Source organism: Herpailurus yagouaroundi, unplaced genomic scaffold (assembly GCF_014898765.1).
Source record: "Herpailurus yagouaroundi ecotype Mexico unplaced genomic scaffold, PumYag 188, whole genome shotgun sequence".
Taxonomy (NCBI): Eukaryota; Metazoa; Chordata; class Mammalia; order Carnivora; family Felidae; genus Herpailurus; species Herpailurus yagouaroundi.
This window is the reverse complement of record NW_024412419.1, coordinates 25,655,644-25,670,498: the sequence shown is the minus strand read 5'-3', so window position 1 is coordinate 25,670,498 and position 14,855 is coordinate 25,655,644. Positions and strand designations below refer to the sequence as shown.

The following is a 14,855-nucleotide window of genomic DNA, read 5'->3' as shown; positions in this document are numbered from 1 at the left end:
TATAGGTCAACCTACAATTAAATTATAGACAGAACAAAACTATAAGCCAGTTCAAAATTTAAAAGACAAGGGGCCCCTGGGTAGCTTAGTCAGTTAAGCATCCAACTCTTGATTTTGGTTCAGGTCGTGATCTCGTGGTTTGTGAGTTCAAGCCCTGCATCGGGCTCTGTGCTGATAGTGTGGAGCCTGTGTGGGATTCTCTCTCTCCCTCTCTCTCTGTCCCTCCCCCCACTCTCTCTCTCACAAAATAAATACAGTTTAAAAAAATTTTAAAGGCACGAAAAAAGTCATACATGGATAAAGTAAGCAGTTGATTCTACCAGGAACCCTAAACCTAGGACAGCTAATATGGCTGAATATAAAATTTAGTTCTGAGATTCCTAGAGGCCAAGGCAAAGATGGCAATAGGATGATTCCCTAGTTCTCATCATCTGATAAAGAAAGCATGCATCATCAGGAGATTTATTTTATTTCTGTGGCCTTGAGTAGAATCTGTGAAATATGTTTTTATGTGGGTAGGTCATGTCTTTGTTATCTGTATATAAACTAGAGTGAGGATCCTGCTTATGGTCCTTGTCTCCCTCCACAACCCTGAGTGAGAACAAAGGGGAGAGGCAGCAAGAGAGAAAGATAGGGAAAGATAGAGAAATAAAGGAGGAAGAAAGGACAGAGAGAGAGAGAGAATGAGGGTGAGAGAGAGAGTAAGAGAAAGAGAGTATGAGATAAAACAACAACAACAACAAAAAACCCACACGTGTCCAGGCAATGTCAGAGCCAGAGCCCTGATTCAGGTCCTCTGAACTTTCGTCCTACTCTCTTTCCGCTCCACCGAGACGATGTAGAATGTCCAATTTATCCGTATGTAGCTGTTATAATGTAGGCGGGGAGATGTTTGGCGGTCCACCTGTATGGGTGACCATAATCATGTCATAATTAACCTTGAAGTTGTATCGCATACATGGGGACTGCCACGGGAAGTGTAAAGGACATGGACATTGGAGGCTCAGCTGCCCTGAGTTCCAACCGTGGCCGAGACTCTTACCAGCTAGGTGACCTTGGGTATATGACCTGACTTGTCTGAGCCTCACACCCTTAACCATAAATGGAAAATACAGGCCTGGTGACGTTTCTCACATCATTTGTATATGATGTTGTTTTTAACATAAAGTCAAGTGAATTGACATGTCTACTCAGCCTCGCACAGGGTTCCAGCAACGGTATCCATTCCTGTCATGGTCTATTCTTTCATCTCCACTCCTCACCCCTTCACCCCTCCCCTGGAGCAGTAGGGTTTGGCTAATCAGAGACCACCTTATCCTGTCTCCAGGCCAAGGTCCCCAGGCCAGGCTACACACCCTGGGGATCACCTTAACTGGGACTCTTCCGTCCTCCACCCACAGCACTATGGTGACCAGAGGAGACTGCCCTCTGAGTTTTTCTGGAAAAATGCCCCCATAAGATGGCCTGAAGCATTTCTCACAGAGAAAGAAGTGAGTCAGGAACTGCAGCTGGAGCCAGGGACATACCTCGTTGTGCCCTGCACATCCAAGGCTGGCCAGGAAGCAGAGTTTGTCCTGAGAGTATTCTCCAGGAAGCACATCTTTCAGTAAGGACATGGGACTTCCCTGGAGGTGGGGGCCTTTTGGGGCTAGGGGAGATACAGAAGGTGAGGTGGAAATGGCAGAGGAAGGGGTCTGTGGCCAACACAGAAGAGGGGTAGGGAGAGCAGGGAGCTCCCTGCATGGAGAGCATCCTTCTCCTCTTCCTCCCCGCTCTTCTTCTAACAAATGAACAGTCTTCTAGACATTCAAGAGAAAGAGCTACAACAGGCTTGGTCCTTGCCCTCTGGAAGCTCAGGGCCTGGAAGGGACGGGACATATGAGTAGTTATTTATGCTATCCTGCATCCAGTGCAAGCATTTATCTGCACAGGGTGTTAGGAGAACACCAAGGAAGAGCATCTGAGCCAACCTTCCATGGTCCTGGGGGGAGACAGGGCTGACTTCAGGGAGGTGTTAGTTTCTAGGAGATGCATAGAGGGGATTGGGCAGATGAGGAGAGGTCGTCATCAATGAGCAGGCTCAGACGCCATAAGTGTGTGTAGGTGAATCAATATACAAACACATTCCAGCCCAACTTATTCTTCTGCTTATGATTGTTTTTTTTTTAATTTTTTTTTTCTTTTCAACGTTTTTATTTATTTGTGGGACAGAGAGAGACAGAGCATGAACGGGGGAGGGGCAGAGAGAGAGGGAGACACAGAATCTGAAACAGGCTCCAGGCTCTGAGCCATCAGCCCAGAGCCTGACGCGGGGCTCGAACCCACGGACCGCGAGATCGTGACCTGGATGAAGTCGGACGCTTAACCGACTGCGCCACCCAGGCGCCCCTGCTTACGATTGTTTTGACACGACAGCCCTTCAATGCTTAGAATCCAGTTCCCTTTCTTTTTTTCTCCATGGTTTGGCTCTGGGTAGTTTGACTTGACCTCAAGCCTCACTGCCTGTCGGTGCCAAGTCATACGTATGAGTAGGAGTAGTTCGATGTGGGTGGAGACAACAAAAGGGGCTTGGTGTGGGCAAAGGCGGGGAGATGAGGAACAGTGCCAGGCATGTTGGGAGGAACAAGCAGTGTGCTGGGCCACATGGCTGCTCTGTCGACTTCAAGCAGGAGATGTGAGAGTAAGGCATGAGAGCTGGGCAAAGCCCACATGGCACACAGCTAAGGAACTTGGAAGATGTGTTCCTAGGGGAGGGAGACTGTTGGCCAGAGTGCTCCCCAGATGATCCCAAGAAGTAATTCTGCCTTCTGTTTTCCCTCAGTGAAATTGGATGCAATTCCAGTGCTGTCTTCTCTAAGGTACGTAGGCAAGTGGGATTCTACATGCAGGACTGTTTCCAAAGCCAAGATGGTGGGCTTCTCCCCTCACATTCAGGCTGTGGGGGAAAGTCGGCAGATCCTGCAGACCCTACTCCATGGCACCCATACTTCATTACCTGTTGTGCCCTGAGGGCACCCAGGTTCTGCTGTTTTTCTATAATTTTAAAAATTTTATTTATTTATTTATTTATTTATTTATTTATTTGGAGATAGAAAGAGAGCATGAGTGGGGGAAGGGCAGAGAGAGAGGAAGAGAGAGAGAATCCCCAGCAGGCCCTGTGCTGTCAGCGCAGAGTTCGATGTGGGCTCAACCTCATGAACCATGAGAGCATGACCTGAGCTGAAATCAAGAGTCAGACCAGACTGAGCCACCCAGGCACCCCCAGGTTCTGCTGTTTTTGCACCAGAGGAGCTGTCCTGGTCACATCCTTCTGGTCACATCATTGTCATTGAGGGTCCAGAGCCCCAGGTACATGGGTGATACATTTACTTGCTTTTGCTTCTTTCTACCTGTTGTTTCTTTTGCCCATTTCACTGTTTGCTACTTCCCCAAAGGCAGTGAGAATTGGAGAAACAAAGAATGTGTGAACATGGTGGTAGAAAACTTAAGACAGTGCACAAGGTCAAACTTAGGGATTTCTGGGGCCTGGGGGTCATGAGACGTTAGTGCGCCCATGAGCGTCCACATATCCAGGTAAACGACTAAGTCTTTCTGTGTGTCTGTTCCTATAGGAAATAGTAGACAAAAATGAAGGGCAGGATGAATTCTTCACTAAACTCTTTGAAAAGGTAAGTTGACCAGGTGTGGTGGCGAGCAGTGGGCAAAGCCGGGGACTGTGTACTGACCCTGTGTACGAAGCACGATGTAAGGCTGCTCTTTGCCAGACTGCCACTTTCTATTTAAGTCCTCAAGTTTTTAGACAACTGGGGGAAAGTAGACTGTCTCCAGAAGGCTCCTGTAAAATGCATATCTCTTCTTGGAAGCAACATTGATCAGTTGTAGGAGAAACAGCTTTAATCTTTAATCCCTGAGAAAATGGACTATAGTAGAGCCAAGAGTCAGTGTCGGTAGTGGCTCAGAGCATGGTCATGACAAGCCCTAGCAGTCTGGGAGAGCCCAAGGAGAAAGATCCCTTGGGTGGTCACCTAGAGAGGGGATAGGGCTGGTAAGAGGGCATTAGGGAAGAGGAGGGCCTGGGGCTACCTACCTGGTTCCCTTGAGTTCTTTCCTTGGGTTGACCCAGATCAGGAGGCCAGTGGTATGTGTGCAAGGCTCTGGAGACCCCTCTGTCCCTAACCTTTAGGGCACTAAATCCATTGAGGAATATGGCAAGAAATACTCTAGAAATATGGGGTCTGACACCTTAGTGAGGTCATTAAAACTAGAAGACCATGAGCTCCTTGTGTTGATAACACTGGATTTAATTCACTATGTGCCTGCACCTATGTTCTCTCATATTCACCCCTGGAATTTTGAGTAGTGTAGTCAGAGAGGATAGTCAGACTCTTACATAAGTTGTTATAAAGGTTTTCCTCCATACCAGAGGTTTCCAAACATTTTCTGTTGCAGTCCTTTTATCTAATGGAATCTCACCAAGAACCCCAATATGTAAAAAACAGATTAAAAAAAAGGTATATTGTGAGTATGTATCTATTTCATAAGCTCAACTGTATGTTGCTTGTATTTCATTTATATTTTTTAAAGTTAAATGTTAATGTAAAGGATTGCTTCTGAGAAACTCTGAAATTAAAATTTGGAGCCTTGGCTGAAGATGCCTTATTAAGAATAAAATTCACTGGCACCTGGGTGGCTCAGTCGGTTAAGCATCTGACTTCCGACTTCGGACCATGTCATGATCTCACGGTTCGTGAGTTCGAGCCCCACATTGGGCTCTGTGCTGACAGCTCAGAGCCTGCTTCGGATTCTGGTATCTCCCTGTCTCTCTGCCCCTCCCCTGCCCATGTTCTGTCTCTCTGTCTCTCAAAAATAAGACATTAAAAAATAAAATCAAATTCAAACCAAATAGCTTGCCGAACTTTTGAAGCATCTTGATAAAACCCAATTTGAAAATCACCATTATTAGTCCGCTGCTTAAGAGCCCTGCCCTGCTGGGGTCCTCGGGACTTGACCCCCAGCATCACTTCTTCCACCCAGAAATGGCATGTGTACCATGCTGAGCTGATGCGGGAGTGGACTCCCAGCCCTCTTTTGTGGCGGCCGCTCTGCATCTAATGAGCCTTCGGTAATGATGGTTTCCTCCTGCCACTCTGCTTCCCCTTCAGTGTCCAGAAATAAATGCAGTGCAGCTGCAGAAGGTCCTGAACCACATGACCTGGTCAAGTGAGTATTTCAGAGTCATCCTGTAGGACTCCGGGGACACAACGTTGCTGAACCCTGGGTCTGTTCTCTTTCCCCTGTGGAGCACATGAATTGCTGCACAATGGTCCCCCAGACAGCTGTGTCTTACATCAGGGGGTCATGTGGTCTGAGAAAGCAGTAGAGAAGTTTATGTAGCTTGGAAAATAGTGTTTTGGTTTTGGAGGTTTTCTTGCTTAGTTGGGGTGTGTAGAGATACATGGCTGTGAAAATAAATATTTCTGAAGTTTTGCTAGCTTGAGAATTTGAGTAGAATATCCGAGTACTTCTTGGCATATAAATTCTGTGTGGAAGACCATACCCAAGCTGGTACATAAATCTTAAGTATTGACGAGCTGACCAGGGAACGTTCTAATGAACTCGTATTTAAATTGACCAACCTATAAAAATCGAGGGAGGGGAGCACATTCCCTTAGGGGGCTGCAAATGGCTAGTGTGGATGCCTTCATATGACGCTTGAGAAAAATTATTAGGAAAGCTTAAAGTCCATGGAAAAATGTTTATATGTATATTTTAAGAGAGAAGAACATGATTTCTCTGGGGAGGAAGAAGGACTTCAAAATGAAAAAAGTAAACCAAACAATTAAAGGGTATTTGCCACCTAAGATATGTTATTACTTCTCCTTTATGTGAAACCAAGACTTCAAGTCCAAACAAATTGTAGTCCAGGGTGTTGTATAGCTCAGGGCTTGGAATAATTTCCAGATGGTTCCTCAAAGCCAAATTCAGGTATCATAAAAGAGCCAGAAGGAGAGATTCTAGAAATTATAGACTATAAGAGCGGAAAAAATCTAGGGAAATTATCTAGAAGAGATAGCTTGTGCACATTTATGATTTTTTAGATTATTTGATCACAAGCATGCAAAATGGTGTTCCAAAGAGTGTATGGGCAAATTGCTTTCTTGTAGTCCTTTGAGAGAATTTCTGGATTGGCAGATCAGAGAGCTGTGGATTTGGGCAAAATACCTGGTAAACTATCTGATGATAAATTATGACATGTGGGTTAGAAAGTAGCAACATGAGATGTGTTCCATTCCCAAGAGTTATATAAATATAAAACCGGAGGGGTAATGCTATGTTATAGATGAGAGTCTCTAAGTATAGACGAGGGTCTCTGGTTTCTACCCTTGGTGCCCTTCATCTCCCTAGCTTTTATCAATGACTCAGAAGAAGACATGGGAGGTAGGCTTTTCAGATCTGCAGATGGCACAAAGCTGGGAGGAATCATTAACATAATAGATAGCAGAATTGAAAATGCTCACAACAGACTGTGCCCAAAACCAAAAAGATGAAACAGAGTCGGGTTGATAATGAAAAACTGCCATTTCATTATTTTTTTAAAAATTAATTGCATAAGTTCCTAACAGAAGAGATCTCATTTTTGTGGAGGTTTATGTGAAAGATATCTGGTTAATTTCATTGACCTGGAGCTTAACACAAGCTAACAGTTTCAAGTGGCTGCTAAATCAGCTCATCTGAATTCAGGCTATATTTAATGAAAACATTTAGATTTGTATTTTTGAAATTGTGTTGCAAGAAAGATTAGAGACTAAGAAGTTTTAGGAAGTGTTCCATGAAATAAAAGGGGTTAGATTCTGTGGTCAGTTGTGCTTGGGAAATTCTGCATTAAACAAAAACAAACTTTCCATGTTGGCTCCTCAGTACCTATTATATGCTAAGATGCATGCTGAATGGAGAAAAAGGGTCTATAGATACAAAATATTTCAAATGTATTTGAACTCAAAACACTTTCTCTGCAGAACATCATCTTTGGAACATAATTTTTGGGAAGTGCAGCTTGAAAACTTGTGAAGTCATAGCCCCATTGTTCTCTGCTCATCAAACTGTAGCTGAAGGAGTACGTTCCCGTCTTGGTTCTGCATTTTAGAGAGAAGGTGGCAAAGCATAGGGTCTAGAAGAAGATGGAGAGGGTTTAGAAGCCATGTTTAGAATGCAGGAGAAACATCGAAGAGCAGACGGATGTCTGTTCATGCTCTTCTGGAGGCAGAACTTGGACCAGGGATTGAATTTTGCAGGCGGTTCTTTCGGAATTAACATAAATTTCTCCTGACTGGAGCTATCCAACCATGTGAAAAAGTGAGCACCCGTAACTGACAGACCATCCACCAGCCACCTGAGGAAAGAAACCTCCCATTTAGGTGGAAGTTGAACAAATTAATGTCTCAGATCTCTTTCAGACTTGGGAGCCCGTGACTCTGTGAGGGTACCTCTCTCCTAGGTACACAGGGCTCCATTCATCTGACCCTCTGTGGAAGAAGACCAGGCTATAATCAGGTGTTCTCTGCAGGGTTTTATGGTGCTTTTTGGGTGTAGGAATCACCACTAAGCCTTCTCTCTTTTCCCTGCCCTCTTGTTCCTACTTCCCGCTACCCCCCATGAATGGCAGTCATTAGAACCTACAGGTGGCCTAGATAGTGCTGCCTCTTACTGTTAAGAAAAGGGCTGTGCAGTCCTAGGGCGGGGCCCCATGCAGTCTCTTTCTGTCCCTCTGCAGGTCTGGGGAGTGCCCAGCCTTTCTTCAGCCTGGACGCCTGCCAGGGGATCCTGGCCCTACTGGATGTATCTTTTCAGGTTTGTGGCAGGACGCATGCTGCTGGTGGAGAGCCTCGCTCTGGGCCAGGCTGCCTGGGTTTGAATCCCAGCCCAAGCACTTACTATTTGTGTGATCTTGGACACATCATGTAGCCTCCTTGTGCCTCCAGGTCCTTGTGTGCACCATAGAGATGCTACAGCTCCTCTGTAGTATCAGTGGGAGAATGCAAATGGGGTAACCCAGGCAAAGTGCTGTCATTGATTACATTTTCACTATTAGCTATTGCTAAAAATAATCTTATTTCCTGATAGGGAGGATGAGGCAGCTGCTGGGTGGTGGTTAGTAACAATCCCCCAAGTAACAAGAAACTGTTACAAGAGCCTCAGGGTTCCAAGTTTTCATTTGGTGACAGGGCAGTGGCTGCTCGCCTTGACAGATCAGGAAATCAGAGCTCCGTAAGTTCAGTGCATGCCACAGACTCTGCCTTCCTGGTTCCGATGTTTCTAGCAAACCCTCTTTCTACGTGAACCATTTAATCACGGTTTAATTATCTGTACTACAGAGAGGTGTGTGAATGCATGGTGGGAGGGTTGTGAATACAAAAGCAGTCTTCATAGAAACTTTGCAGACAGCATGGACATCACGGGACAGGAGTCAGGTGCACAGGCATTGCAGGAGGTCCCAACCTCATCACCAGATGCAGGAAGTTCATCAGCTCCCCTTTTATCATCCACTCTAGAGGGGAGTGAGTACCCACCTCACCTATGAGGTGAAAATGAAGTAACGTAATTAAGGTGTGTAACTCGGTCCTAGAGCCACCCGAAGGACCCAGATGGAGGTGTGTGTGACGATATTTTGACCCAGTCTCTCTGAGGCAGGGGTATTTGGACATGGCTCAAAGCCACTCATTAAGCTTTTAACCTTTTCTAAAATGACTAAATAAAAGAGCCACCCTGTGACTGACCCCTTCCAGAAGTTGGTTTGAGCAATTAATAACATAAAAAGAGTTACTGTTTTTTATTTAAATCACATCAAATTGGCTGGGTCGAACTCTCCTGTCTCACTAGACGGTAGCTGTTTTCATCACCATCATCACCGCCGTCATCAGACTTCTCCCAGTGTGGCTGTGTTCTGGCTCATTCTGTCCTTTCCTAACAAGGGTGAGGGAGCCATGGGCTGGACTGACCAGTCAGCAGAGGCCAAGTAGGGAGATCAGACACGGGACAGGGCTGTCCACAAATCGCGCCCCGTCGTGTGGAGGGCCAGCTGCCGCTCTCAGAGGTGTGAGTGCAACTCCCCTGGCGGCTTTGACCTTAACCTTCTATCAGCTTAATGCGTCGGGTACCGTGAGCATCCAGGAGTTCAGGGACCTGTGGAAGCAGCTGATGCTGTGTCAGGTAAGAGCGTGTCTTCACAACACGTCCCTGAGGGAGGGGCAGAGGCAGCAGCTCTGCAAAGCTGGGTGAGGCACCACTACCCCTTCAGCCCCGTGTACCCCACTCTTCACCCAGTCTGCTCTGCTCTCCCTCCAGTGGGCCAGCCTTCCCTCTCTTCCAAACTCAGAGAGCCTGTTGCAATAGTCTCCTGGCTTTCTTTTCTTTTTTTTTTTTTATTTATTTTTTAACATTTATTTATTTTTGAGAGACAGAGCACAAGCAGGGGGAGGGGCAGAGAGAGAGGGAGACCCAGAATCCGAAGCAGGCTCCAGGCTCTGAGCTGTCAGCCCAGAGCCCGATGCAGGGCTCGAACCCACGAACTGTGAAATCATTACCTGAGCCGAAGTCAGACGTTTCACTGACTGAGCCACCCAGGTGCCCCGATAGTCTCCTGGATTTCTAAAGTGCACGTCTGATCATGTTGCTTTGTTTGAGACTCTCCACGGTCTTCCGATAAAGTCTGAACTCCTTAGCATGGCATTTAAAGTCCTGCATCAAGTGGCTTCTTCCCATTTTTCCAGTTATTACTCACAACTGTCCCTCTCACCTTCCTGAGTCAGAAAGTTGGAAGCCCTTCAAGGTTTAGGATGACGTGCTTCAATCAAGTACATTTTGCTATACCCAGACTGTCTATTCCCGTGACAAAAACAAAAGCAAAAAACGCTCCCTTTCTCAGAAGCCCGGACCCTCTGCCTCTTCTCGTGCTGGCAGCAGGTGCTGCTGGCAGAGCCTCACGATGGCCAATAGCAGCATGGATGCTGGGGCATGGCGGGGGCGGGGGGGGGGCTCTCATGTGGTGCACAGAAATGCTTGGTTCCCGAGCGTTTGGTGTGGCTTCTTTGCAGGAGGTTTTCCACAAGCACAACAGCAGTCACTCAGGATACCTGAACAGGACCCAGCTGCAGGCTGCCATGAGGGATGCAGGTAGGTGCAGGCCAAGCAGATGCTGCGGGCGGAGCGGGGAGGGGAGGGGTGCGTGGCTTCTGAAGTAATTCCAATGTGCACAGTTGCTCCGAGTCCAGAGGCCCAAAGATGTGGATCTGCAAATAACAGAAGGATTTATTATTGCTATCACTATGGTCATAGCTAACATTTGGCGGGGGGTGGGGTTTGGAACATCCACTCTCTCATGTAATCTTCAACACCGTGGGAAAATCCCTACTTTACAGAGGGAGAAGTTAGAGCTCAGGCAAGTTAGGTAAGTTGTCTGGAGTTTGAGTCCAGGATGATCAGGCTCAAAAGCGGATGCTCTTGACCATGGCTGCATAGACTGCCTCCTGCCTTGAAGGCCAGTAACCCGCTCACTAAAAAGATCCTCATGCTCGTGGCCGAAGGGGGCAGGAAGGGGGAGTTGAGATGAGACAAAGAAAATTGGCTAATAATTAAACTAATGAGCCCCATAAAAGAAGATCCCCGTGTTATCAGGATTCAGGTCCTGGAAGGGGAGGGACAATTTCAATCAAGGGGCCTCAGGTGGAGGGGAGGGGATATGAGGTCCCCAGCACACATGGGGGGAGTCTGTGTTCAATGCAGGAATCATGCTCAGCAATGACGTCTGCCAGCTGATGCTTATCCGCTATGGCGGCCCCAACCTCCAGATGGACTTCGTCAGCTTCGTCCACTTGATGCTGCGTGCAGAGTACATGGAGGGTGAGCTGGGGGGAAGGAGGCAGGGCCGGTGCTTCCTCTGCATGCCTCACGGATTGCCCACTTGCCCCCAGTCCAAGCAGGAGAGAAGACAGCTACCAGGGCGGAAACAATAGGCCAGGAGCTATGGGGCACTCTGGCTCTGCACCCAAGAAACCCAGCTATGTTGCTCCAAACTCATGTATACCTTGCCTGTCCCAGAGGCAAAGGTCTGAGGCAGTTCACTTACACTTGTAAAGGGCACACATGGCTGCACACAGGCTAAAACCGGGTTTGCAGGTGAGGGGATGGATGGAGGAACCAGTTTGTAATGTCTCCAGACACATCTGTGTTCCTTTCTGGTGCATGTTCACAGATGCCTTTCAGAACTTAACCCAAGATGGCAAAGGGATCTACCTCCAGAAGCCAGAGGTAAGCCCTTCTCTGTGGGGTTGACACACCTCATCTTAGAGAGAGGTGGTCACGGCATGTCCATGTGAAGGACCAGGGTTTTGGGTCCTTCATTCTACTGAGTTTGGGATGTAGCCCTGCCTTGACTACACCTATTTGTCTATTTGCCAGCTCTTTACGAAGCACTCACTCTGTGCTGGGCACCTATGCAGGGACCAGGAGACTGACTCAGGGGACCCAATAACTATGATTACAATAATGCCATGTGACAAATCCACCTAACTTCAGCAGTGACAGCAACACTCATGGAGCTCCCTGGCCACGTGGCTGGAAGTCAGTGGATCTCAGCTGGCTGGCTCATGATCAGTGGGTGAACAGGGGGCTTTTCTGGGGTACCTTCATTGAGGAAGCTCTGGCCAGGCTAGTCTCATGGTCTCAGGACAATGGCAGAAGCACAGGGAAGTGAGCTTAAACACGCAGGGTGTCTGAGATCAGGTACATCGTGCCTTGCAACTCATTCTGTTGTCCAAAGCAAGTCATGCGGCCAAGCCTACTTTCAGCACTTGGGGAAAGAGCCTTCTCCTTGTCATGAGAGGAACATCAAAGTCACTTGCAGAGGGCATGGACACAGAGGGGGGTGAAGACCCAGGCCAGCAATGAAGTCCAGCATAGACAGTAATAAGATAGCTGGTCTGAATAGGGCATTTCACAGAGACCTTTCTGGAGGAGGTGACATCGAAGTTGAAACCTTAAAGATCAGAAGGAGCCAGGGAGGCAGAGTGGAGAGTAGGAAAGGCTCCCTCCTCTAGAGGGAACATTGTGTGCAGTCCTGGCTAGAGTATAAAGAATGACAAAATTGGCTTAAGATGTCTGGAAAGATCAGGGTCAGATCTTTCTCAACAGCTGGCTTAGCCTTCCCCATAAAGGTAGGGATTCTGATCTGTCTGGATGTCCTCTTCTTGAACTTCATACAGTGTGCTTTGCATGTAATAGGAGCTTCACGAATGTTTGTTGAGTGAAAGAGGCGATAAACCGAGAGGACAAATCTGTGCCTGACACTGATTGTCTTGCCCGATCCTTCAAACCTCACGGATTTACTGTGTACCTGCTATGTGTCAGATGTGGTGCCAAGTGGGGTTTGCTGCAAAGACACTGGAATCTGGAATTAAACCATCTGCCCTTTCTTTGTAAAAACACATCTTCTATTTGGGCTGCTTAAAAAGGTCCTAGTAAAAGCTGAGGTTTCTTCCTTGACCTCAAATGTCCATTTCATGTAATATTTTCCCAAGATATTGGGACCCTCAGCATGTGTCTCACCTCAGTCATGGCCATGTCTGAGTGTGAAGGTAAGATTCAGCTAGAGGGACAATGGTTAGAATCTTCTGGGTCCATCTCCATCTCAAATCCCCAAGCTCATGTCCAGATCCCAAGCAGTGCTTCTGTAGTGCAGACTCAGAGCTGGGAGAGCAGGACTTCATGAAACAGGGTAGTCCACAGCCTGAGCAGACCCCAGCAATGCAATGTGCCATCACGGGAAGAGAACTGGACTGAGCCCCAGGTAGAACCCACAGCACTCCTGTAACTAGCTGTGAGACCCTAGGCAAATCAACTTGAATAGATCTGGGCCTCAGCTTCCCCACATGTAAAATGAATGAGCTGGGCTAGGTGGTCTCTAAGGCCCTCTTCAGCTGTAACCACCTCTGGCTCCATGAGAAAGAGATCCTTAGGGCCATCCAAGGAGGCCTACAGGGAGTGGCAGCCAACTTGTTAGAATTTCACGCAGGTTTTCTCTGACGCCATTGGTAACTTCACATTATCATCTTCATCGCCACCATCATCAGTATCACCACTTTTGATGTAATTGGCTTGGGGAGTGGTTTCTCCAAAGGTTCTCTCTGTGTGAGTTAGAGGGGCTGTTCATCACACCCACATAAAGCTGTCAGACAAATGGGCCCTTAAATGTAAACATGTAGAATAGACTCTAATGGATTTCTGTTACCCAGTTGGTCCACACACCTGCACACCGCTGTCATGAGCATGCCAAGTTGAATTCATGGAGGAAAATTGCATTGAGAACTGAATACAGAATCAGCCTGTATCTTGGTTATCATCATTCACCGGCACCATGAGAAGTCAAGGTTGATTATATTTCAGGTTGATTTATACTTACTACCAGATGGTGTGGTCCCTCTGGCTAAACCATCCATTAATGTCCTGTCTCTGTGGCTTCCCAGGAATGAGGGGGAGGAGGTCCTAAGTCTTGTGTCAGCCTCCTGGGTCTGGTGACAGAGAAATGAAGCACCCTTAGCTGAATGTCACAGTTGGGCCTGCACTGACCATAATTTGCTTCCCCAATATATTCAGTGGCTGATGATGACTCTGTACTCCTGAGAAGGCTGGAGCCCTGTCTGCCTTCACTGAGAACTCTGCATGTGGCTCAAAGGTAGCCTTTGACTGAAACCAATCCACATTCAGCCCATTTACTGTTCTTCAGGACCGTGTCTCCAGTCATCGCCTTCTCAGCTGGGAAGATTTCTTTTCTGCAGACCTTCCCCTTGGATAGGCAGTGTGCAAAAAGGGAAAGGAGTTAGCAAAGATTCCCTTGGACTTGTAAAGACCAATTGTCATTCTCCAGCCACAACCTTGTCACAGCAGGGATGTCAGCTGACGTGGTCTAAGAAATCTGACTCCAGAGTTGGTATGTCAACCTTTGACAATACTGCCTCCATGGCTGTCCAATTTATTATTTTTTTAACTTTGAAAAAATAAAGATTTATTACTTATAAGACCTGGAAATTACATAGCACCCCTAGGGCTGCACAGTGAGGTTGTTGTGAGGGGAAGAGAGAGAGAGAGGGAGAGAATGCCTGGGGTTCTCCTTTTACTGGGGTTGTGGGCAGGGTTTCGTGGGTTCATTCTCTGTTGGTGAATTTTAACACAAGAGTGGGAATTTAAAGTGGGAAGAGGGGGGAAAAACAGAAACAAGAGGTTCAAATGGTCAGTTACAGAAATGAACCAAGATCTCTCTATCTAGTCCTGTGGCTGGTAAAGTGTTTATTCAAGATGCTGGTCAACCAAAGCCTAAGTCAGATCCTTGCATTACAAGAGAGAAAATAACAACAGCTCTCAAGGCTTATGCTACAACAAGGCTGAGAATGAAATCCAGTGCGTGAAGTTGGCACAGCAGATGGATGGAAAGAACCTGAGCCACTGATGACTTTATTGAGCTACTCAACCAACTCTGGAATCATCTATCTCTAGACTTACTGCTAATTCAATGATAAGCCTTTTTACAGTTTATGTTGTTGTCGATCACATTGTGGTCGCTTGAAGATGATGGCTATCCAATTTAAATAGGCTTAACTTTAAATAGCCTTAGCCAAATATCCCATTTGGAGTAATAGTCTAGGTTTCAAGATCTGAAGAGGGACTAATATGTCCTTAAACAACTGTACCAGCATCTATAAATTGGTGGAGGCATAGGCTAAATTTCAATTGTGTGGAGGTGGGGTGGGGCTATATTGAGCTTTTAAGAACACAGAATATGAGAGGCTTGGCAGAGTCCAGGTGGG

At 46.9% G+C, this 14,855-nt stretch overlaps 1 protein-coding gene across 1 annotated transcript in view; it reads left to right on the top strand.

Annotated features, from left to right (window-relative positions):
• Positions 1–14,087, top strand: part of CAPN14 (calpain 14) — a 26,453-nt gene extending 12,366 nt beyond the window's left edge. The window contains exons 12-21 of the mRNA XM_040496901.1: positions 1,401–1,606; positions 2,822–2,858; positions 3,612–3,668; positions 5,163–5,220; positions 7,772–7,836; positions 9,139–9,207; positions 10,092–10,170; positions 10,780–10,896; positions 11,249–11,304; positions 13,648–14,087. Coding sequence (XP_040352835.1) covers positions 1,401–1,606; positions 2,822–2,858; positions 3,612–3,668; positions 5,163–5,220; positions 7,772–7,836; positions 9,139–9,207; positions 10,092–10,170; positions 10,780–10,896; positions 11,249–11,304; positions 13,648–13,674 — 771 coding nt within the window. The 3' untranslated portion in view covers positions 13,675–14,087. The remainder of the gene's footprint in view (positions 1–1,400; positions 1,607–2,821; positions 2,859–3,611; positions 3,669–5,162; positions 5,221–7,771; positions 7,837–9,138; positions 9,208–10,091; positions 10,171–10,779; positions 10,897–11,248; positions 11,305–13,647) is intronic.
• Positions 14,088–14,855: the final 768 nt, after the last annotated feature.